At 37.2% G+C, this 25753-nt stretch overlaps 1 protein-coding gene across 4 annotated transcripts in view; it reads right to left on the bottom strand.

The window, feature by feature from the left end:
* SCFD2 (sec1 family domain containing 2) overlaps nucleotides 1–25753 on the bottom strand; it is a 500604-nt gene that overhangs the window by 262045 nt on the left and 212806 nt on the right. For 2 of the 4 annotated variants that reach the window (XM_009239998.4, XM_054553177.2), the window contains exons 5-6: nucleotides 17324–17573; nucleotides 2373–2432 (exon numbers count right to left, since the gene is read on the bottom strand). In XM_009239998.4, coding sequence (XP_009238273.2) covers nucleotides 2373–2432; nucleotides 17324–17573 — 310 coding nt within the window. 4 annotated transcript variants of the gene reach the window in all.

Genomic DNA, 25753 nt, shown 5'->3' with positions numbered 1-25753 from the left:
TCAAAAATTAAAACTCTAAAGCATTTTGCATGTTGGGAAATGTAAATTGCTAATGAACACGGCACCACATCAGTTTCCTCTGCCAGCTGGCTTTCTGTCAGGTTGGCAACAACTCAAGAGCCAGACAGGAAAGTTCAGGCGTGTATCTTGGAAGAAAACAAAACAAAACAAAACAAAAAGAAATGAACAGAGAAAAATAGAGAAAGGGGCTTCATTTTGTAAACACTTCAGTGAAAATTAACACTCCATTTGGGACCAATTCAGTCCAGGTGCTAAGGACAAAACAAACAAGCAACACATGAAGGCCTAAAAAGTCAGGCTTCTATGGGAATTATATTATTGGTTACATTTAAAACTAAATTTTAAAATACGAATCAATATCAGCATGGTTGCACACATACATTCTCCTTCTGGCTTTAAAAATGTTAATCTTCCATTCTCACATCATAAAATAATGTAAGTCAAAGCCTAGAGCCTGTTGCATCTCTTTCAATATTTTTTCTGCTGCAATTTTAGGCTGAAATGGTTGTACCTAAATGTTTTTCCTCCCATTCAAGATCCTAATGAACCTCATTTTGAAATTAGAGGATCCTTTTTACATTCTGATTAAGGATAAATTTACTTTTATGCAATAACGTCTCCTAGAATGTGAGACATAAATTCAGCACCAACATTGTCAACAATTTCCTTTCCAATGTCAGTTTTAATATTTTTATGTTGACAGTATATCCACGCTTTCTTTATTCTAGGCACTGGTGGCCTTAATACAGCAACTGCAAAACACATGCAAAACAAAATCCCACCTGATACCTTCACCTGGAAAGCATATATGGGATCAGGCTTTCTATTTACCAATAGACTTTGCACTAAATACATACTAAAATACTAACAGTGGTTTTCTCTGGGTAGTGGGTTAATAAATTATTTTAAATTGTATTCTGTGTTTATTAAAGAGCAAAAGCTCACACTGAAAATCCTGACTTCACCACTATACAATATATCCATGTAACAAAATTAGACTTGTGTCCCATAAATTTATAAAAATTTTTAAAAATAACTATAACATCTTTCAAGTATTCTAAAATAAAAAAGTATGACTTCTGTAATAAGGAAAAATCCAATTATAAATAATCCATCGTAAAGGAAATTATAAACATAAAGAGAGATGTTTTTAAGACACTGTTTTTAAGTTTTTAAGACACTAGAGGAAATTCCATACAATTATTGTTAGGCATACAAAAAATCTTGAAGTAACTGTTCAGATGTCAGTGACATTTTCATCTCTTTATAAGTAAAATATCAAACTCACTGTGAGAGAAGACAAGATACCTCTATTTTTAAAATACAGAGATATAAACCTGGTTCTTTAATGAATGCTCTTATGGTAGACATATCTAGTTTTTGTACATTGGTATCCCTTCCTTTGTGGAATCACTCCAACTGTCAATCTAAGTGGCAGTTGTGGGACTGCCAATTGCAGTGCTACCCCACTGACCATTTCTTCAAATCTCTTCCCCCATCTCCCCTCTCCCTCTACACACACACGGTTATAGCCATATGACTTTGGTTTGGCCAAAGGGTATCCCATCCTCCTGGCAAGTGACTGAAGGTCAGTCAGCTTCCTTTCCTGGGACTGATCTACAACCTCTGGAAGAAAAAACCCTCTTTTTTCATGGGTTGCTATTCTAGAATGACATAAACCAAAAGTGGTTGGGGGTGATGAGGGGTTATACAGAGGCAATTGTGATAGGAAAGGATGAGGTCAATAACTAAAAGGAAGAAAATGCACAGAATACTAACTAAAAATGCAGAGAATATAACTAAAAGGAAGAAGATGCAGAGAACACTGATCATGCTATTGGGCGCCTGCCCCAACTCTCCTAAATATAGCTCTATCTCTGGCAAATATCTCTATCTACACGCAAATATAAAAGGCAAACACCAACCAGAAAAACATATTAGCAAAATATATGACTAAGAATTAATAACCGTAATAATCCAAGTGCTCTGATTTTAAATCATTAAGCATAAAATGAATGATTCAGCAGAAAAAAAGGAAAAAGGCAGTACCAACAAAATGAAATTTATATGTGGGCTCTACTTTGTTCTTTATGATTCCAAATTTTCTAAAATGAGAATTTATTACTGTAATAATAGATAAAAAAAGCTTAAAGGCATTAAAATATAAAGTTAAATTTAAGAATGTTGCCTGGGATCAGTATGCAGGACGAATGGGTGGGTATGCAACGAGTCAGAGATGTCAGACAGAAGGCCATGGGCCAATGGGTGTCTGAGATAAAGAGGCATCTTTAGAGAGATCTGAACAGCATATCAAAGGAAACAGAAATGGGCTGCAGGGAGGTGCTGCCTACTGTGGGGGTGAAGGTGAGTCAATGACTCCATTGCTTCCCTCCTGAGATGATGGTGTGACCCTGAAAAAGACAGATAGTACTGAGGAAGAGCTGATTTGGAAGTGGATGAGGGAGTATATTGATTCAGATAAAAATAAAAAGCATATGAAGCTAGAACCATAGAATGGCAGAGAAAGAAGAGATCTTAGATTTGTCTAAAACAAGATTCTCATTTTATGATGAGTATACTGAGTCTGCAGCGAGCTAAGTGACTTGCAGGTTACACAACTGTGGGCATACTTAGGAGTGAAAATTCGGCCTCCTCCCCGCTGTGCTCTTTTCAACCACATCACATCATCTCTCCAATTTGATCCATAGCTTTGTGTTCAAGAAAACCACTCTTGTGTTCCATGCATTCCATCTCTTCTCTTTCATGATTGAGAAATATGTATTGTATCTAATGTAGAGTTAACAAGAATCAGTAATAGCTAATCTCTTAAACAATTCATTGTATAATTACAAAGACAATTATTACTGCCAGCATTGTCATAAAAATTGGTGATATGGACAGTATGTGTCATGCATTTGTACACATATAAATATTAGTAGAAGAAGATTCATTCCAGTGTCTCAGATAAGAGTAATCATTTTTGTGATGTGGCATGGAAAAATTAAGTACTGGAGAAAGTAATTTGTAGTGATTCTTTAATATGTTAGCAAAATTACTTAACTAGTTAGCTACCTCAATAGGAAGCTCTAAGTATCTTTCTACATAGCTTGTGATATATTTTAAATATGTATTAAACATCTTAAACTTCACTGATACAGTGTTTAGTAATATGTGCTATGGGTAACTATTTTAATATGTTGGATAGTAAAACTAAATGTAACGGTTCCAACATTTCTCCTGGGAGTGATTTTGGCAGACGTATGTTCTTCGTCAGAGTTTCCAGCAGAAATCTTAGAAATCAAAAGAAAAAATAGACCTTATTATACCAAACAACGTTGCAAACCACAATAGAAAACAAGTATTTAAAGCTGCTTTTTGTTTTCTTTTGTTTTGTTTTGGCAGCCCTAAAATAACAAATCTGAAACACTAGAAATGAAGATGTATTCTGTAATGGAAAAGTCTAACACTGGCATGGCACAATAAATGAGAATATTTAAATTAGAAACAAGAGATTAGGCAAAATCCTTTCTGAAATGAGTGTTCCCCCTACACCCTGAAGTTTTCCTTTAGCTGAGTGGGTGGATTTGACAGTCATTGTTTTGTACACTTTCACTTACTGTAATGAGCTAAAATTTTCATTCAAGTGTGGGTGACATGAAAGCTGGTGATGGACGTGTAGAATCAGTCTTCCAGTTGCCATAGCAACATCCTTGTCACCACCAAGCCAGGAGGTATGCTCAAGGTTTAAGGGACAATTTTTGAAGGAAAAGATTTTCAAAATCCTGAAAACTGTCTTTCAATTGTAATAGTGTCCTGAGGAGCAGAAATATGCAGCTATACATATCCTGAAATTTGATGAATTACTGAGGAAAAACTGTGGGATGAGAGAAGAATGCAGAGGTGATAATAAGGGAAGCGTAGAGGAAAAATTCTTATTAGCTCCTTGTCTTTTACAATTCTCTGTTTGAGGCCGGGTGCGGTGGCTCACGCCTGTAATCCCAGCACATTGGGAGGCCAAGGCAGGTGGATCACAAGGTCAGGAGATCGAGACCATCCTGGCTAACACAGTGAAACCCCATCTCTACTAAAAATACAAGAAATTAGCCGGGCGTGGTGGTGGGCATCTGTAGTCCCAGCTACTCGGGAGGCTGAGGCAGGAGAATGGCGTGAACCCGGGAGGCAGAGCTTGCAGTGAGCCCAGATCGCGCCACTGCACTCCAGCCTGGGCGACAGTGTGAGACTCCGTCTCAAAAAAAAAAAAAAAAAAAAAAAAAAAATTCTCTGTTTGGAAGTACTTCATATGTTATAAAGAAGACTCACTTTCTACAAGGCTGGAGAAAATTACTTGGCTAAGTATGAAAAATGCTTAGTTTGAAAGATATAACTTCTCAAAGATAATAAACAAAACGTCCATGCCTTGTGCTAATGGAGACGAAAGCTTGTATAATTAAGTGGTAGCCATGAAGAACAATAATAATTTTATATGGTCTACATTAGACCCAGACTTTTCCAAAGAAGAGAGATAACATAAACATATCATTGCAAATAGATTTTTACTACTGCTTGTAGAATGTGGCCTTGTTTTACTATGGATAAGAATACATACATGGTTTCCTTTGGAAACTAGAGCTGAAGACATTACCATGAGCTGCCTTCCACAACCCAAGGAAAAACAAATCCTCAACTCCTTCCTCATTCACAGTTGATAAGACTCTGCTCTGTTAGATTTCTAGTGGGGAATGTAAGAGAACCCCAATTGAAAGCTCACTATACTATGCCTGCCTTCCCAGTGTCTTTAAGAACACTGCTTTCCATTTGTCTGTCAATGAACATTTAGGTTGTTTCCATAGCTTGACTATTATGAATAGTGCTTCAGGGAATACCAGAACGCCAATATCTCTTTGAAACAATGGACTATTTATTCAACCTTAAAAAAGAAGAAAATTCTGTAATATGTGACAACATGGATGAATCTTGAGGACATTACAGTAAGTGAAATGAGCCAGTCACAGACGGGCACATACTGTGTGAGTCCATTTATACGAGGTATAGGCAAATTCATAGAATCAAAGAGTGAAATGATGGTTACCCAGGGCTGGGGTGAGGGGAACTGGGGAGTTGCTTGCTAATCAATGGGCATAAAGTTTCAGTTACGTAAGGTGAAAGAGTAGAACTTATTCTACTTATTCCGCTGTGCAACATGGTGCCTATGGTTAACAATACTGTATTGTACACTTTAAAACTTGCTAAGAGGGTAGATCTCATGTTAATTGTTCTTATCACAATAAAATAAAATTTAAAAAAAAACAGTGCTTTTTAAACCAGACCTGTCTTTCCTCATTTGTTATACATGGTTGAACTTAAACAAGGTAATGAATAGGTGAGAAAAATAGAGAAGAAAAAATTTACAGAAGAACTAAAATCAAAATTTTTAAAAAGTTGATGATAATTTTTAAAAAGCATGGTTCACTACAAAGGTAATTTATACATTTTATGCAAATAAATGTGAAGCTTTTGATTATTCCAATTCGAGTAACAGGAATCTCTATACCATTATTTTATGTCAAAGTTTTGGGAATTAAATAGCAAAGGAAGCACAGATACAGATGTAGCTAGAAAACATACCATCTTGACAGAACAGGAGGAGAGCCTCACACTTTTCCATAAAACTTACTTTTCACATTCTAGTTTCTTAAAGTCCTAGAACTCAATTAGTGCAATTCCTACCAATGCAGAAGGCCCAGTGTCAGTTCCTCATGCTGGGAAGCTCTTCTCATGGAGTAAATCAGACGTTCTAGCTGGCTGTAGTTTCCAGAGATGTCTGCCTTGTATTTAACCCAAAACTGCCTCTCAGCCTTTTCTGTTCAATAGACAGAGTTCTATGAGAAGCCTACTTCCACTTAAATGGTAACTTTATAGAATCTATTTGAAAAAAAAAAAAAACCTATTCTACATCACTAGTAAACTTAAGCCAGATTAAAATGTAAACAAATGTAATTTTTTTGTTTTAGTTAAAAGTAATCAAAAAAGGAGATCATTGGGTACTTTCCCTTGCTTTCTGATAAAAGTACAGGGCATCATTTTATCCATCTGGAGATCTTTTAGATTTCTAATAATTTCTAGAGTTAGAGATTCAAAAGCATTCCTCTGTAACCAATGCCTAAGGCCGGGGCTCTAGAATAAAGACTGGAAATTGTTAAGTCCACAAGCTGAATTCTGTCCACCAATGAGATTTCTTTGACTCATGTAATGTTTTGGAAAATAAACCAATTTCTTAAACTTTGGTGATTTCAAATTTTTAAAAATCCAGATTCCTGGTTTCTTGAGAGATGGCAATACCAGACTCATGCTGCCCCGGCAAAAATAAGAGGATCTCAGGCCAGGCGTGGTGGCTCACGCCTATAACCCCAGCACTTTGGGAGGCCGAGGTAGGCGGATCACAAGGTCAAGAGATCAGAGATCGAGACCATCCTGGCCAACATGGTGAAACCCCATCTGTACAAAAAATATAAAAAATTAGCTGGGCATGGTGGTACGTGCCTGTAGTCTCAGCTACTCGGGAGGCTGAGGCAGGAGAATCGCTGGAACCTGGGAGAGAGAGGTTGCAGTGAGCCAAGATCGTACCACTGCACTCCAGCCTGGCAACAGAGCGAGACTTCATCTCAAAAAGAAAAAGGATCTCCAGTTTGACACAGTCTCCACCACTCCCTATTGCCCCTTTTAGTAAGACTATACATCCCTGCCATTTATCATTGCATTTTCACTGTTGTTTCCCCAAAACCTAACCTACTTTACTTATTTATATTTCTTGCTAGCCTCTGTAAATACCTGAGTTTGAGATTCCTGTGCTAACCCATGGTTTCAACCATTTTTAAAGTATGAAGACACAATATAATTATGCTTTTGATATCTGTTAATTGAAAAATGGGAAAAAATTATGTAACCTCAGCACTATCTTTAAATAAATTTATCTTCTATAAATCACAACTGTATCTACAAATATTTGTATATTTATATGCGAGAGTAATATTTAGTTCATGGATGATACATAAAGCACACATGAAGCAGTGAACCTTTGCACTAAGTCTTATGTTTTCCCAGGGATCCGTAAGCCAAAGGTTGGGAATCACTGGTCTAGTAAAAGGAATTCTGGACTGGGAATTGGGAGACACAAACCCTAGTCCTATCCCCTCATTGAACAGGCTATGACTGGTGATTTGAGGCAAGTCAAATAACCTTTTGTGGCCTCAATTAACCTTGTTGTCCTCATGAGCAAAGCGAACAGACTAGATAATTGTTGAGAACATTTCCATCAATAAAACACAATAATATTATGCCTTATGACTCCTTTTACCTACCATAAAAACCCAGACATCTATAAAACTCCCAAAAAGTATACTTTGATGGATTAAAGGAAAGAATTGCCACGGAAAACCTGAAAACACAATGAAAACTAACTCTACCATTTCCAGATTTAGACACAATACCATATTTTCTGTCCCAAACCATGTTTGAAAAACTAGTAGTGTATCTGCAAACAAATTCTCCCAAAGAGAAGTTCGTATTACAGATACATTTCACTTGAATTCAGATATTTTGGCTACATTTATTAGACATGCAAGTTTATGGAAATCAGCACACAACTACTAAGAGTCAGAGTCAAAACCAGAACCCAGATCCACTTGACTCCAAATCCTGTGCTCAGAGCCTCTACATTCTATTACCACTGTCCCAGGGTTTCAATGCTAGAGAGCTTAGACTAATGCTAGGTACATAAATGTGGTCAATAAATATTGACAATCTGAGAATGTTTATAAGTCCAGCACACAATAGATCATTATTTCAGTATATACTGTAAAAAATTTTAATATTATAACTGTAATATTAAAACACTGGGCATCACTCCAACTCACAGTATCTTGCCTTAGAATTTCCTCTGTTAGAGAAGTCTGTAATTGTAGCAAATACAAGTTTCCTACCTGATGTACATTTTCACCTTCTATCTTCTAACAGAAGCCTTACTTTGTTTATGACAAATATACACCCAGTTAAAATATACACTCATCAGATTCTCTTGCAGTCAGAGGCTGCCATGAAACCCAGATCTAGCCAAGGATGAAGTCTTCTGAGTGGGGCTTTCAAGAAAGCTATTGTTTTCCTAATAAAAAAAGGACAGATTTGGCTAGCATATGCCTTTTACCTTCATCCTTCCTCACTTCTTGCCCAAAGCATGGACACTTCTCCCTGGAGGGGAAGCATCCAGCACATGACCATGATGATAAAAACCACACCTAGGACAGTGAAGGAGGAAGTCAGAAAGAGCATGAATTCTGTCTGGACTTCTTGCTTAGAAAAATAAATCCCAGATGTTATGCTAATATGGTAAATTTTTCATTGTATACAACTGGGTATCCTAATGCATATAAAGATATAGTAACTGATAGTCCCAAATTATCAACAGTAAAATAAGAGTTTGATAAATGTAAATTACAGTTCTTAGGGTATTATCATGCCTCTATCATGAACCACTGCATTTTTAGATACTTCGAGTTATTCATTCTCTAGCATTACACTAAGCCTAAACAGATCTAGCCCTTGTTGACCTGGACTTTAAAGATACTATAGAAATAACAGGGAAAATCAATGAGTAATAATATGAGTAAATCAATGAGTAATAACAAAACATGTTTAGCAAAACAAATTTTTCCAAAGTAGTTTTTTGTGTCAAAAAGTAATATTAAAGTCTTGTTTTCCTTTGTTTCCTGATTCAGAGCCTTCTGACCGATATACCCTAAAGCATTGGTTTGCTCCTAATAGGTCAGAGGTGTGCCAAGCTGCTGCTTCACCTCAGTCCACAGGTCAACTGGGTAGGACCTAGACTGGCCAGGGCCCCCAGGGCTGGTTGCCTTTGATCATAAGAGTCTCGTCCACTTACCTCAATCTACTATGCAAACATTCTCATTGTCTATGCACATGATGAGAAAAGGGTGAGGAAGCACTACCCTATATGACAGCTAGATGCTATCAAAATCATAATGGTGGTGGGAGAAAAATAGCCTATCTATAATACTAGATGGACCAAACATTAGTTAACACACATAACATCATTTTATTCTCAGCAAAATCAAGAATGGTCAATAGGGCAGTTATGTTTATATCAAGGTTCAAGGATGGATGATTTGCCCACTAACACTCACTGCTGAAAAACAGCAGAGCCCAGACTTTCAAATCAAGAATTTCTACATCCAAACACTATGCTTTTTTTGATATACCTCTCTATATGATGACATTCCAAGTTTACACAGATCTTTAAAAATAGTGTTTTGATTTCGTTCTCTGAAGAAAATTCAAATCGTTTTCCTTGTTTTCTCTTCTGACTGCCATGCAAACACTAACGTATGTTGAAACTGATACTCTCTTAGAACTTAGCATGACTGAGAAAGCATAACACTAATCAACATACTTGGCTGTACCAATTTTCTTTTTACAGCTCCCTACCCTTGAAAAGCAGAGAGCCAACCCTTGTTATTTTGTGTGAGTAGAAAAGTGAATTTTTGCCCACCACGCTAGAAATCTCCTCAAAAGTATCTATTAAAAAGTGAACAGAATAAAAGTAAAAGAGTATGCTGCCATTGAGTATGCTTAAATTTTTGTTTTGTTTTGCTTCATTTTGTCAGAGATTTGTATTGCCTTTCCATACAAGGGAAGAATATAGAGAAATTAAAGAAACTGTCAAAAGTAAACTACATATTTAACAGATAAAAGAAAATATAAATTGTAATCCACAGGGCAATCACTGTCAAGAGATATTATTGAAATAAACAAAATTTAAGTTTCCTAGCCTTCTTTTAGAAAGCTGGGCAACCAATAGATTTCAATGGCTTGAAGTGATACTTTAATTTCTTTATAACAATGCAGAAACTAAAGAGGATACATTCATAAAAATAGGGAGGTATGGCAAGATCTATAAGTAGCTAATATAGACAGATTAAAAAGCCTAGGCAATATCTAACATATTAACCAGAATATTAATTCTCTGTTCAGAAAACAAGAACATAATGGGATGGCTGAGCATGCACGGCATAAAATGATATATGTAAGCAAACATGAGTTACAGAATATAATACATGAAATGGTTACCAGAGGTGAGGTTGTGGCAGGTTTAGAATACCATGTTTAAAGACATGGGCTACAGATCCAGAATACCTGGGCTCAATTCCAGGCTCTACTGTTTATCAGTTGGGTGATGTTAGCACACTTAAATTTTTAGTATACAAAAATGGTTACTTTCTTGATCCTATCAACAGTTAAGATGGTAATGCAGGGTAGCCAATCATATACCCAAAAGATGCAGTCCTGAACTCCCTAATCCTTAATGTTGAAATACTAAAAGATCAGAACCCCTAAAGCTGAAATCCTAACCATTGCAATCCTAAAAGCATAATCCAGGAGGAACTGGTACCATTCCTTCTGAAACTATTCTAATCAACAGAAAAAGAGGGAATCCTCCTTAACTCATTTTATGAGGGCAGCATCATCCTGATACCAAAGCCGGGCAGAGACACAACCAAAAAAGAGAATTTTAGACCAATATCCTTGATGAACATTGATGCAAAAATCCTCAATAAAATACTGGCAAACCGAATCCAGCAGCACACCAAAAAGCTTATTCACCATGATCAACTGGGCTTCATCCCTGGGATGCAAGGCTGGTTCAATATACGCAAATCAATAAATGTAATCCAGCATATAAACAGAACCAAAGACAAAAGCCACATGATTATCTCAATAGATGCAGAAAAGGCCTTTGACAAAATTCAACAACCCTTCATGCTAAAAACTCTCAATAAATTACGTATTGATGGGACGTATCTCAAAATAATAAGAGCTGTCTATGACAAACCCACAGCCAATATCATACTGAATGGGCAAAAACTGGAAGCATCCCCTTTGAAAACTGGCACAAGACAGGGATGCCCTCTCTCACCACTCCTATTCAACATAGTGTTGGAAGTTCTGGCCAGGGCAATCAGGCAGGAGAAGGAAATAAAGGGCATTCAATTTGGAAAAGAGGAAGTCAAATTGTCCCTGTTTGCAGATGACATGATTGAATGTCTAGAAAACCCCACTGTCTCAGCCCAAAATCTCCTGAAGCTGATAAGCAACTTCAGCAAAGTCTCAGGATACAAAATCAATGTACAAAAATCACAAGCATTCTTATACACCAATAACAGACAGAGAGCCAAAACATAAGTGAACTCCCATTCACAATTGCTTCGAAGAGAATAAAATACCTAGGAATCCAACTTACAAAGGACATGAAGGACCTCTTCAAGGAGAACTACAAACCACTGCTCAAGGAAATAAAAGAGGATACAAACAAATGGAAGAACATTCCATGCTCATGGGTAGGAAGAATCAATATCATGAAAATGGCCATACTGCCCAAGGTAATTTATAGATTCAATGCCATCCCCATCAAGCTACCAATGACTTTCTTCAGAGAATTGGAAAAAACTACTTTAAAGTTCATATGGAACCAAAAAAGAGCCCGCATCGCCAAGTCAATCCTAAGCCAAAAGAACAAAGCTGGAGGCATCATGCTACCTGACTTCAAACTATACTACAAGGCTACAGTAACCAAAACAGCATGGTACTGGTACCAAAACAGAGATATAGATCAATGGAACAGAACAGAGCCCTAAAAAATAACGCCACATATCTACAACTATCTGATCTTTGACAAACCTGAGAAAAACAAGCAATGGGGAAAGGATTCCCTATTTAACAAATGGTGCTGGGAAAACTGGCTAGCCATATGTAGAAAGCTGAAACTGGATCCCTTCCTTACACCTTATACAAAAATTAATTCCAGATGGATTAAAGACTTAAACGTTAGTCCTCAAACCATAAAAACCCTAGAAGAAAACCTAGGCAATACCATTCAGGACATAGGCATGGGCAAGGACTTCATGTCTAAAACACCAAAAGCAATGGCAACAAAAGCCAAAATTGACAAATGGGATCTAATTAAACTAAAGAGCTTCTGCACAGCAAAAGAAACTACCATCACAGTCAACAGGCAACCTACAAAATGGGAGAAAATTTTCGCAACCTACTCATCTGACAAAGGGCTAATATCCAGAATCTACAATGAACTCAAACAAATTTACAAGAAAAAAACAAACAACCCCATCAAAAAGTGGGCGAAGGACATGAGCAGACACTTCTCAAAAGAAGACATTTATGCAGCCAAAAAACACGTGAAAAAATGCTCACCATCACTGGCCATCAGAGAAATGCAAATCAAAACCACAATGAGATACCATCTCACACCAGTTAGAATGGCGATCATTAAAAAGTCAGGAAACAACAAGTGCTGGAGAGGATGTGGAGAAATAGGAATACTTTTACATTGTTGGTGGGACTGTAAACTAGTTCAACCCTTGTGGAAGTCGGTGTGGCGATTCCTCAGGGATCTAGAACTAGAAATACCATTTGACCCAGCCATCCCATTACTGGGTATATACCCAAAGGACTATAAGTCATGCTGCTATAAAGACACATGCACATGTATGTTTATTGCAGCACTATTCACAATAGCAAAGACTTGGAACCAATCCAAATGTCCAACAATGATAGACTGGATTAAGAAAATGTGGCACATATACACCATGGAATACTATGCAGCCATAAAAAATGATGAGTTCATGTACTTTGTAGGGACATGGATGAAACTGGAAATCATGATTCTCAGTAAACTATTGCAAGAACAAAAAACCAAACACCGCATATTCTCACTCATAGGTGGGAATTGAACAATGAGAACACATGGACACAGGAAGGGGAACATCACACTCTGGGGACTGTTGTGGGGTGGGGGGAGGGGGGAGGGATAGCTTTAGGAGATATACCTAATGCTAAATGACGAGTTAATGGGTACAGCACAGCAGCATGGCACATGTATACATATGTAACTAACCTGCACATTGTGCACATGTACCCTAAACTTAAAGTATAATGATAATAAAATAAAATTAAAAAAAAAAAAAATTTTTTAATCTTTAAAGATATTTACATTTTTTAAGGGTGATTTATTTGATAAACAACATGACAGAACACTCCATAAGCCACTTTACAAAATAAAACAGCCAATGATAATCTATATTTTTGTAAGCATAAACACTCAGGTATACTAATGACAGTCACAGGGGTATAACAGTTAAGATGAGAGGAAGTACATTTATAGAGAAATAGGGTCAAAAAGCGAAATGTATACATATATCCCTCTAATTGGTAATTGTGTGCACCCAGCTTTATGTAACTGCAATCATCTGAATTACTATGATGAACAACCTATGTCTTTTGACAAGATTGATCAAAAACCAAGATGACTGAGACAGGAAAAAAACAAAACAAAACACACGAGTCACCACTCACAAGAGCCAAGATTTTGAGAAATTTTGTCTTTCACAAGTGCAGATGTATGAAAAGGACACCTCTTCATTTATTGAGGAAGTTTCAATGTTTTTATATACATGTACAATGCTTACACACAAAGTCAGTGTCGTGATAATGTAGATTTGTGGAGTCAAATTTGAAAAAAAAAAACATTAAATCAGTTAGAACTCTTTGAAAGTCTCTACACATTTTATACCTCCAATTTATACTGGATGTTGGTAACATGGCTCAGGCTGAAGAAGCCTCAGGATTCTGGGGATCAGTGATGTAAGTTCTGGAGTCTAAAGTCCAGCAAGCCTGGAGTTCTGATGTCTAAGGCAGCAAAAGAAAAGTCTGTCCCAGCTCTCAGAGAAAGACCAATTTGCTTTCTGTATTATTATAGTTCTATCCCGGCCCCAGCTGTTTGGATGCTGCCCACCAACACCAAGGGTTGATCTTCCCCACCAAATCCACTCAGGCTCACACACTCATTTCCTCTGAAACACCTTCACAGACACACCCAAAATAATGTCTTACCAGATTTCTAGGTATTCTTTAATACAGTCAAGTTGACAAGTAAAATTAAGTCCACAAGTCCACCACCCCTTGTCAACTTGACAACCATGCACATTTTCTTAAAACATACTTAATTTCCAAATAAAGACAATAACAAGAAAATGGTTCCACCAAACATTATTCAACTACCCTGTGTTTGTGATTTTCAGGATTTTAGATGTTAGGAACTTAGGCTTTAGGGATTTTGATCTTTCAGATATCAACACTTGGAACTGGTGTTCAGAAATGTGTCTTTTAGGATTATCCAAACCTATAAAACTAAAGCACTATATAAAAAGTAGAATTGCTATTCAATTGTTAATCGATTCCTTATTTTCAATAATTCTTTTTAACCAAATTTTCATCAACCACAAAATGTGCATGAGGCATACAATAAATTTTGCCATTCAGTAAGAAGAAAGCCAAAACTGTACATCAGAATAACATGAGTGCAAACCTTATGCCAACTTTCCAACAGCAAACTGTAGTCAAGTTTGCTGTAAAAGCCAGGCTAACCTAGTTCTAGCACATACAAAGCACATTTGGAAGGCAATTCAGTTTTCCAATATGTACTGGGATATCCTTTCCTATTCTACAAGACCGAGTCAGAGTCACCACTGCCCCAATACTATGCTTTTTATCCTGAGATGTAAATCAATAATCATTTCAGCAGTAACTGAAAACACAAATGCTTCTTTTTAGTACATTTTTGATTTCTCAACATACTTAGTAAGATGTATGTCTATACTGACCAAGTAAGTCTATCTTCAGAAATAAAGTCCTATTGGTCTTCACAAAGGCTGAAAAAATGTGTGTGTGTGTGTTCCAGTGGTAAGTTTGAATATGTCAAATTTATTTGACATCTTCTTTACCCTGTTTAAAGTGTATATCCAAAGTTAATCTAAGCTGCAATGTGTACTTAGTATTATAAGATGTCTCTAAAACTTAAAAATATGCCAAAATTTCCACATATTCTTAATTTTTAATCTTTAACTTCTGAATATACAAATTTTCCTAATATTAGTATGAATGCACAGAAGTATTTTAAAAGCAAGAACATGCAATATCCTAAGCAACCATAAATAGAGAAACTAATTAAAAAATGAAGTGCTGGGCCAATGAACACCTTGAGTGAATATCAAATGAATATTCTTACAGCATGATTTCAGTTCCAAAAGTACCATAGCAACATATAAATGTTTAAAAAAGCTATCCAAATAACCTTGGTTAAAACATGTCATCTCGTTATCTGTTTCCAAAATTATGCTTCTTAGGAATAACTTTTAATTAAATTCTCCTAGCATTCAAGCCTACTTTGAATCCCAGCACTCTTCCAAGCACTGTATATCATATTAAAACTTTCTAAGTTGATATTTATTGATGGCCAAACACACGCTATCACATATAGTGTTATACTTAATGAAATGGCTTTAAGTTTTTCTTAAATGGATTTTAAGTTGGCCTGAAATGGATTTAGGTTTTAGGTTTTATACTAAGCAAGAAAATGTTTCATTTCTGTGGAAAGTTCATTCAATTTCCATCTTGACAGGGTTTCATTTTCTATAACCAACCATAAGAAAGGTCAACAGTGGGCACAAAGTAAAGTTCACATGCATGAGAGACTAAGGTTTACAGCTGCACATCCTGCTCCTGAGAAGTCTGGACACTCCTCCCAGAGAGGCCCAACAGAGGACAAGAGGAAAAGATGGAGGATAATATAAGCTGCCTCAGCTGCAACTTTCTGAATGAAGAAGTCTTCATATACCTAAACACACACACACACACACACACACACACACACACCAGCAAATGAATGGAAATGTGGTACATTTTTAAAGTACTCGCATTTCACATAGAACTTTTAATAACTTCTTACTTTCAGATAGACAGGCTCAATCCATACTCATGGAAATTAGCTTTACAAAAAATATAAATAATAATATTGAATTTGATACAAAATAACATGAATGCCTTCATGAGTTATATTGCAGTTATTATTGGAAGTGAAGGTAGTTAGATTTTATGATGTTTAATTATATGTCCCTAAAATTAGCAGAACCTACTTTACTGGGATGTTTAGGTATTATTCTGGATAATACCAATTAATTCAAATTCAAAATAAAATAAGAAAAGTCAAAATATAAGGCTGGGCATGGTGGTTGACAGTTGTAATCTCTGCACTTTGAGAGGCCAAGGAGAGAGGATCGCTTGAGCCCAGGAGTTTGAGATCAGCCTGGGCAACATAGTGAGACCCCATCTCTATTTAATTAAAAAAAAAATACACACCCACATATGTAATATATGTGTGTATATATGTGTGTGTATATAAGTATATATGTTATATATACACACGTGTGTGTGTGTGTGCATGTGTATATATACATATACATGTATATACATGGACTTATATATGATATATATTATATATACACATAGATATATATACTGGACATATATATACAGGTGTGTATATATATACATACACACACAGGTATATATACATTGGAAATTAGAATATATGTATTTTTTATATATATATATAAAAAACACTACTGAAAATGGCAATTTCCAGTCCTATAATATTGTGTAACATCTCAAAGAAACAGTTTTTAAAGTTTGAAATGACAATCTCACAGAGAATATATCAATAGGAAACTCTTTGAATAGGATGTACTACCTTTTATTTTTCCTTACAGATAATACGCTCTGTATTTTGCTATTTTAACAAGGTCTAGGCTCTAAGGAGTATTAATTAGACAAGCAATTAGAAGAGAGGCCATGTCACTACCATACCATCGCAGAAAAATACTGCAGTGGAAACCTCTAATCCTATAGGCCAGGGGTCCCTAACTCCGGGCTGCAGACAGGTACCTGTCCATGGCCTGTTAGGAACTGGGCACAGCAGGAGGTGTGCAGTGGGCAAGCAAGCATTACTGCCTGAGCTCTGCCTTCTGTCAGATCAGCGGCAGCATTCGATTCTCATAGGAGTGTGAACCCTACTGTGAACTGCACACATGAGGGATCTAGGTTGCATGCTCCTTGAGACTGTAACTAATGCCCGATGATGTGAGGTGGAACGGTTTCATCATGAAACCATGCACCTCCATCCCTGTCCCCTGATGGCTGCCCTTGGTGCCAAAAATGTTGGGGACTGTTGCTATAGGCTGGCTAGCATTCATCAGGCCTCATGAAATTCCAAACAACTCCAGTGAAGATGGCTACCTCCTCTTCCCAAAACAGTATTTATTTTGAAACCTGTTTCGTGTATCAGTGATGTTTGTGTCCCATATCTTTGTTAGACACTCACCCGTAATTTTTTGCAGCAAAGGTGACAATTCAGATTCCTCACAGAAGACCTGAGCCAATGCTTTCTTGACTTTTTCTTCTGCTTCACACAGGTCTTTATCTACTGTGAGCTCTCCAGTGACAGAATAAATATATATGAGAAGGATCAGCAGTTCCTCAGGGCTGTAGTCCTCATTGGTTCTCTGGGTTACAGGCTTAATCATGGGCAGCAGCTGATTTAACACAACGGACATTGCTGACTCCCCAATGCTCTAAAATAAAAAACGATATGAAAATATGTCAATCTTGCACAAAAACATAACTTATGGATTACATTAGTCTAATGATAGCTTTCAAACAAGTCTGTATATGATATTTACTGACTGCATCACTTTTTATTTGTGTGTTTCTTGTCCTGGAGAGAATACTACAAGAAGTTTGGCATTACAGTTTTGGTTTTGAAAGTCCTAATTTATAAAATGGCTAGTCAAGTTGTAGGTTCCATTATATCATCTTAATATTGCTTAAACAAATAGGAGTCCATTAATTTTAAAGAAAAAAAAGTAAGTACTTCAGATACTTGAAATTTTAAAGAAAAATAGTATATTTGTAAGATAATATTATTTAACAAAAAAACAAACATGGCAGCATCTATATATCCAAATGAATGCTGACACTACTTCAGAGGAATCACCTCGGATTTTCCAGCATATTCTTTATAATAGTCTCTATATCAGCAAATATTAGCCAGAATACTTTTTAAAACAACAAAAAGTCACTTTCTGCTAAATCTGATGAATAAAATACAGAATCACACAGGGTAATGTCACTTAGGGTTGAAAATTTCTTTGAGTGAGTCAGTAGATAACTCGCATTAAATTAAAAAAAATTGCCTTTATATCTTCAACAACTTCTTAAGTGATATTTAGCAGAGGATTTCAAAATTCTTTGAATGTGATAATAGCACTGTATTGCTGGAGTAACTGTATAAGTTCCCAGAAACTACATATTTCTATCATAAATTCTGAGATTTTTGGTGGATACAGAAATCCTCATCTTAAATAATATGATTTAACTCCTCTTAAAATATAAAATAATCCTATAAGATAAAACTCTACACTTTGTATTTATATTCAATACAAATTGAATATTATATTCAAATCAGGGGCCAAATTAATACAACTTGCAACTTACATTATTCATTCAGAAGCATTCATTGAGCACCTACTATGTTCTAGGCACGAGTCTACGAATACAGCAGTGCACAAAACAAACTCCCTGCTTTCATACAATTTACATTCTAGTTAGAGAAAACAATTAAAAAGCAAAAGAAGTAAAACATAAACAGCAGCCCATCCTTATCCATGGTTTTGCTTTCCATGGTTTCACTTACCTGTGGTCCAAAAATATTACATACAATGAGATATTTTGAGACAGAGATAGAGAGAGACCCCATTCCTATAACTTTTAGTATAGTATATTATTATAACTGTTCTAATTTTTATTAGTTATTGTTAATCTCTTACTGTGCCTAATTTACAAATTAAACTTCATCATAGGTATGTATAGAAAAAAACACAGTATATACAGGATTCAGGACTATGGATAGTTTCAGGAATCTACTGGCAGTCTTGGGTCTTGGAAAATATCCCATGCAGATAAGCAGGGACTAGTGTAGTATATTAGAGTAGTAAGTGCTATAAACAAAAATAAAGCAGGAAAGGAAACAACATCTTAAGATGTGTGTCTGTGTGTATGAATATGCACACACAGTTTGGGGCTGCAGTGAGCTATAATTGTGCCAGTGCACTCTAGCCTGCACAACAGAGCAAGACTCTGTCTCTAAAAAAATTTTTTTTAATGCTCAAAGAAGAAAAGCTTTATTGTGGATACAGTTTACATAGGAAAAGTCATGTTAAAAGGAAATATTAGAATAAAGAAATACCAATAGAAACTCTTCCTCTTTTTGAAGAGAAAGTTAACAGCAAACAGCTCAATGTTGTTCTGTGCTGAAATGATTACCAAAACGAGCTTTTCCAGTCAAGCCATTTCCACACCTGGAAAAATGTGGATAGATCATCTCAAGGTTAAGGTTCATGATTATATTTTATACACAAAAAACAGCTGTTACCATTTATTTCCACTAAAAATCTTGGATGTTCACAATGTACCACAGAAAAATAAAATGTTCAGTCCTTGGAATGGACAAGGTAAAAATGGAAAAGAACGCAACAGAGATTTTACTGTCACATGGTGACAAGACACAATTTACCAAGTGTAAACACACACATGCTTCCAAAGGACCAGGGGGCCGAAAGTTTTGAAGACACCCTAGGGCTGCCCTGTAGCTTCAGGAGTCTCTCTAGAGCAGGGGTGTCCAATCTTTTGGCTTCCCTAGGCCACATTAGAAGAAGAACTGTCTTGAGCCACACGTAAAATATACTACCACTAATGACAGCTGATGAGTTTTTTAAAAATTGCAAAACAATCTCATAATGTTTTAAGAAAGTTTACAAATTCCTGTTGGGCTGCTGCATGCAAAGCCATCCTGGGCCACATGCATCCCATGGATCGTGGGTTGGGCAAACTTGCTCTAGAGGAACCCTCAAGTGTTTCTTTGCTTTATAAGCTGCCAAAAGTAATTTAAAAGAAAACAGTCCTGTGGTTGGCCTGTTAAAGGAAGGTCATGAAGGCTGCAGCTTTCATTTTTGCTGTTTACTCTACCACTAACTCCTTGGATGACAATAAACAGATTATTTCATTGCTTTATGTCCCATTTCTAGAAACTAGGTGTATACATAAAGCATCTATCCTACAGGGGCCCTCTGGGTCTCCCCCCAGAGCAAAATGATTTTTTAAAATATAGTTATAAAAAGTTTATATAGTTATAAAACAGAATAGAATAATCATCATGATCATTTGTAAAGATTCATTCACTAACATCTTGCCTTCAGAGCTTCATTTTCAAGTCATTGGTCTATGACATGTGCAAGAGAATAAAATCCCTCACTAGTGATACCCTATCAGTATTCTGTTGTACATACCAATTTCTAAACTTACATTCTAAATCTGTTTAATGCATCCCAATAAGCCTGTAACTGACCTGAATACAAAGTCAGGAATATTGACCAGTCTTAAAGAGCCATCAGAGATGGTGGAATAAACAGACTCTATTTCAAAAAAGCTAGATTCCAACCCTGATGGTTCCTCTAACTCCTTAACTTCTCAGGATCTCTTCTTTCTAAAATGACATGATCTGACCAGAGGATGGCTGGGCAATAAGTCATGTTATGCCCAGGTCTCCATTTTCACTTTCTTCCCCTTTTCCTTTTTTAAAAACTTTACCATTGTTGTGAGGGCAGCAATTCATACTCTTACTGCTGGCTACTTAGCAAAACATAAATGCTCAAAAGAGGCCAGCTGTGGTGGCTCATGCCTATAATTTCAGTACTTTGGGAGGCCAATAGGGGAGGATCACTTGAGGCCAGGAGTTTGAGAACAGCCTAGGCAACATAGTGAGACTCCTGTCTCTACATAAAACAAAAAACTAGCTGAGCATGGTGGCATGTGCCTGTAGCCCCAGCTACTCAAGAGGCTGAGGCAGAAGGATCGCTTGAACCCAGAAGTTTGGGGCTGCAGTGAGCTATGATCATGCCAGTGCAACAGAGCAAGACCCTGTCTCTAAAAAAAATTTTTTTTAATGCTCAAAGAAGAAAAGCTTTATTGTGGATACAGATGGACAAATCCAGAAATAATTGTAGACATGCATGTAACATGGGCTGGCATGGATACATGTATTTCCTACTCTGTCCACTGGGAAGTAGTGCTGACTCAGTAGCAATGATCACAGCCAGTGCCAGATCTTAGTTTCTAATATCATTCTCCAATAAAAGGAAACAGGAATCCTCAGAGAAGTGATTCTAGGGATGGGGAAAGGAAAATTCAAGATGAGTCTGCAAGGTCTTTTTTAAAAGTAAGAAAGTGCTAACAAACCAAAATGATAAGCACAAGTCAAAAGGACACACAAGCCAAATGTAAGACTTCCCAGTGACCAAAGCTGGAACAACGTGAAACCCAAAATAAATAAAGTAGTATTTGATTTTAACCCAAAGTATACAATAAATATACGTCAGTCCATATTGATATAAATCAGTGATTGGATTAATAAATATAAATGTAGAGGAAGAGACAAATCTTCCTTAAGGAATTCCAAGTAACCTATGTAGATACTTTTATCTTCAGGAGGTAGCACTTAATTCTCCCTATCCCTTGAATATGGGCTGCACGTAGTGACTTGCTTCTAAAAAGTAGAGTATTTTTGGAAGGGAAAATGAAGGTGTATCTTTACCTTAGCATAACCAGTGATAAAACATATTGATATCATGTCCCTAAGATGATGCCATCTTCCCTCATGTGATTTGATGAGAATGGTGCTTCACCTTTCTACTATTCTTCCCCAGAACCCATAACCCTAGTCTAACCATGACAAAAACATCAGACAAATCCCAACTGAGCAACATTCTACAAAATGCCTGGCCAGTATTACTCCAAACTACGAAGATCATGAACAATCAGGAAAGACCCAAAATCTATCACATGCCAGTTGAAACTAAAAAAATAACCTAACTACTAAATGTAATTGTAGTATCCTCGATGGGCTCTTGGAATAGTAAAAGGACTTTAGGGGAAAATTAATGAAATCTGAATGAAGTCTGGAGTTTATAGTTAATGTGCCCATGTTAGTTTATTATATTTGATAAATGCACCACAGTAATATAAGATTCTAACAATAAGGTAAAGATTATATAGAAACTCTCTGTACTATCTTGGGAACTTTTCTGTAAATCTAAAGCTATTCTAAAATAAAATGCTTAGGGAAGGTAAAGGAGGGAGAAGGAAGGGGAAAAGAAGAAAGTAAGGGGAAGGGAGGGCAAGGATGAGAAATAAAGACTTTGTGGTCAGGGAGAACTCCTCACAACCAGAGCCATCAGCCAAGATAAGGGACTGACCCAGGAAGCAGTAAAGTCTCCATCAATGGCAAAGAGAGGCAGGGTGGTCATCTGCCCAAGATGAAGCAAGGAGAACCCTGTGCCACTTTGGCTTTGAAGGTAAACCAGACTAGACCCTCCTAGTGCTATCCATAAAAGCATGGTTCCAAACTGAATGTTTATACATTTTCTGCTCTTCTCTATTCTTAGAATGGAACCTTGACAATAAGGAAGAAAAAAAATCCGTGACTCCATAGATTGAAAACGTTTTAAAGGCAGAAGATAGAATCTCAAGAGGATTAATAATAAGGATGTGGGAATAAGATAATATGCTTGGGTTTCAATCCAGACTGTACCAATTACTAGCTGTATGACCTTGGGCAAATTATTTACCTTCTCCAAGTCTCAATTTCCTCATCTGTAAAATGGAAACAATACCATAAATGCCTGAATATTAGACAATCCTATATCACAGCCATCCGTGTGCATAAGATTGGGACAACTGCTTCAACTACTTTGTGGTTTCAAATGACGTAATCCCCATAATATGGTAGTCTTTGTAAAGACTCAAATATAAGGTGATGCCCTATTTTCTGAGGGCTAATTTGGGGAAAGTACTTTACCTGATTTAGGAATATATAATCATAGCTTTTGCTTTATCAGGTTGTTCTGAAGATGTAACATCAGAAGTGAATTACACAACCAGTAAATATAAAATATTACTACCACGACTCCCACCTACTACCCCACAGGCTCCTTTCTTAGAACTGATTAAGATGATTGGAAAGAGAATCAGACCTTCTAAGAAGAGGAAGTTAGTAGTCTCAAAGGAGGGAGGGGCAGCCTACAAATACTCGGTTTGAAATCACATCTTGGAACTTACCTACAACAGTCAGTGAAAGGTCAAAGGCAATATAAACATTATTAAACACTGCCATTAAAAAAGGACATGCACAGCAAACCAAATCCGAGACCAAAAGAAAAAAGGTTTCCTTACAAAGTACTGAGATTAAGTTTCTCGTTTGTTTTGATATAAATGGGCTTACTAGCAGGAGGTAGAATACTGAAGCTGTGTCTAGAGTGACAAAACCTTTTGTTTATCTGAAGTCTGGGGCTCCTGTTATTCTTCAATGAGTCCTCAGTCACTATGCTCAAAAGGCCCTCTGTAAAATACGTGTTTTCTTTAGAAAAGCTGACCTTTTTGGTTCAATTAAAATGCCACTGCAAAGTCAGAGTTTGTCTCTGTACTGGCTACCTTGGCAGGCATGAGGAGCAAACAGGCTTTATTCCACGTGGCTGCAGAGCAGGCCAGGCTGGCTGTACACCTGCCCTTCTACGGTGCACAGCCTGAAAACACTCTGTAGAACTCCAAATCATGCTAAGCTTCTGCTGGAGAACCCATCTCTGCAACTCATCGTGTTAGTCCATTTGTGTTGCTATGAAGGAATACCTGAGGCTTGGTACTTTACGAGGAAAAGAGATTGATTTGGCTCACAGTTCTGCAGGTTGTACAAGCATGGTATTAGCATCTCCTGGCTTCTGGTAAGGCCCCAGGAATCTTCAATCACAAAGGAAGGCAAAGGGGGTGCTCAGTACATCACATGATAAGAGAGAGCAAGAGAGAAGTGGGGAGGTACCACACTCTTTTAAACAACCAGATCTTTTATGAACTCAAAGCAAGAACTCACTTGTTACCATGAAGAGTGCACCAAGCTATTAATGAGGGATCTACCCCCATAACCCAAACTCTCCCACCAGGCCCCACCTCCAACACTGGGGATCACATTTCAGTCTTTTTGTATTATTATTTTTGACAAACCAGACTTTACTAAAATTTCTGTTCAAAAGATGTAATTAATAAGGCAGTAAAAGGTAAATCCAGTCTCCTATATAAACAAAACACCTCAAAGAATCAGTACAAAGTATACCAAAGCTTGAGACTTCATGTAAGAGGATATCCAAATACCATTAGGCACATATACATGTACTTAGCATTGTTAATCAACAGGAAAATGCAAGCTAAATTCACAATAAATCCATATCATACTAACTGGAATGGCTAAGTGAAAAAAAAAATTAAAAAAAGAACCTTCCAATATCAAATGTAGGCAAGGATGTGGAGCCACTAAACCTCTCATACATTGCTACAAGGAGTGAATATTAACATAAACACTATTAAAACCTGTTTTGTGACATCCGCTAAAGCTGAACACAAGAATTTCTGATGAAGAAAAAACTTCATTCTTAGGTATAGGGGTTTCAATATGAGATTTGGAGGGGGCAAATATCCAAATATCATTCCATCCATGGCCTCCTCAAATCTCATGTCCTTCTCACAATAAAAAATACGGTCATCCCCTCCCAATAGTCCAAGGTCTTGACTCATTCCAGAATCAGCTCAAAAGTCCAAAGTCTCATCATAGACTCAAAGTAAGTTCCTTTCACTTACAAGCCTGAAAAATCAAAACAAGCTATTTACTTCCAAGATACAATGGTGGTATAGAAATTGGGTAGACGTTCCCATTCCAAAAAGGAGGAATCAGCCAAAAGAATGGGGCAACAGACCCCACACAAGTCTAAAACCCAGCAGGGCAGACATTAAACCTTAATGCTCCAAAAAAAATCTTTGACTCTATGTCTCACATCCTGGGCACACTGGCATGAGAAGTAGGCTCCCAAGGCCTTGGACAGCCCTGCCCGTGTGGCTTTGAAGGGTGCGACCATGAAGGTTGCTCTCATGGGTCAGAGGTAATTGTCTGCAACTTTTCCAAGCTCAGGATGCAAGCTGCCAATGGCTCTACCATTCTGCGGTCTGGAGGATGGTGGCCTCCTTCCCACAAAGCTCATCTCGAGAGTGTCCCAGTGTGGAATCTGTGTGGGGACACCAACCTCACATTTCCCCTCCACACTGCCTTAGTAGAGTCTCTCTGCAGGGGCTCCACCTCTTCAACAGGTTTCTGCCTGGGCATCCAGGCTTTCCAATACATCTTCTGAAATCTAGGGGGAAGCTGCCAAGCCTGCTTCACTCATGCACTCTGCGTGCCTACAGTCTTAAAACCATGTGAAACCTGCCAAGGTTTATGGATTGTGCCCTCCAGAGCAGCAACTAAAGTAGTATCTGGGGCCCTTTGAGCCATAGCTGGAGCTGGAGTGGCCAGGATCCTGGGAGCAGTGTCCTGAGGCTGCATAGGGTAGTGGGGTCTCAGATCTGGCCCCTGAAACTATTCTTTCCTCCTACACCTCTGGCCCTGTAACAGGAGGGGCTGCAAAGGAGATTTCTGATGCTTTCAAGGCCATTTTCTCACTGTTTTGGATATTAGCACTTGGATCCCTTTTAGTCATGTAAAATCTCTCTAGTAAGTTGTTGCTCCACAGTCTGCTTGTATTCCTCTCCTGAAAATGCTCTTTCCATCTCTACTACATGACCAGATTGTGACTTTTCCTAATTTTTATGCTTTGCTTCC

This window comes from Pongo abelii, chromosome 3, assembly GCF_028885655.2.
Source record: "Pongo abelii isolate AG06213 chromosome 3, NHGRI_mPonAbe1-v2.0_pri, whole genome shotgun sequence".
NCBI lineage: Eukaryota > Metazoa > Chordata > Mammalia > Primates > Hominidae > Pongo > Pongo abelii.
The sequence above is the reverse complement of the archived record's forward strand: the minus strand, read 5'-3'. Positions and strand labels throughout refer to the sequence as shown.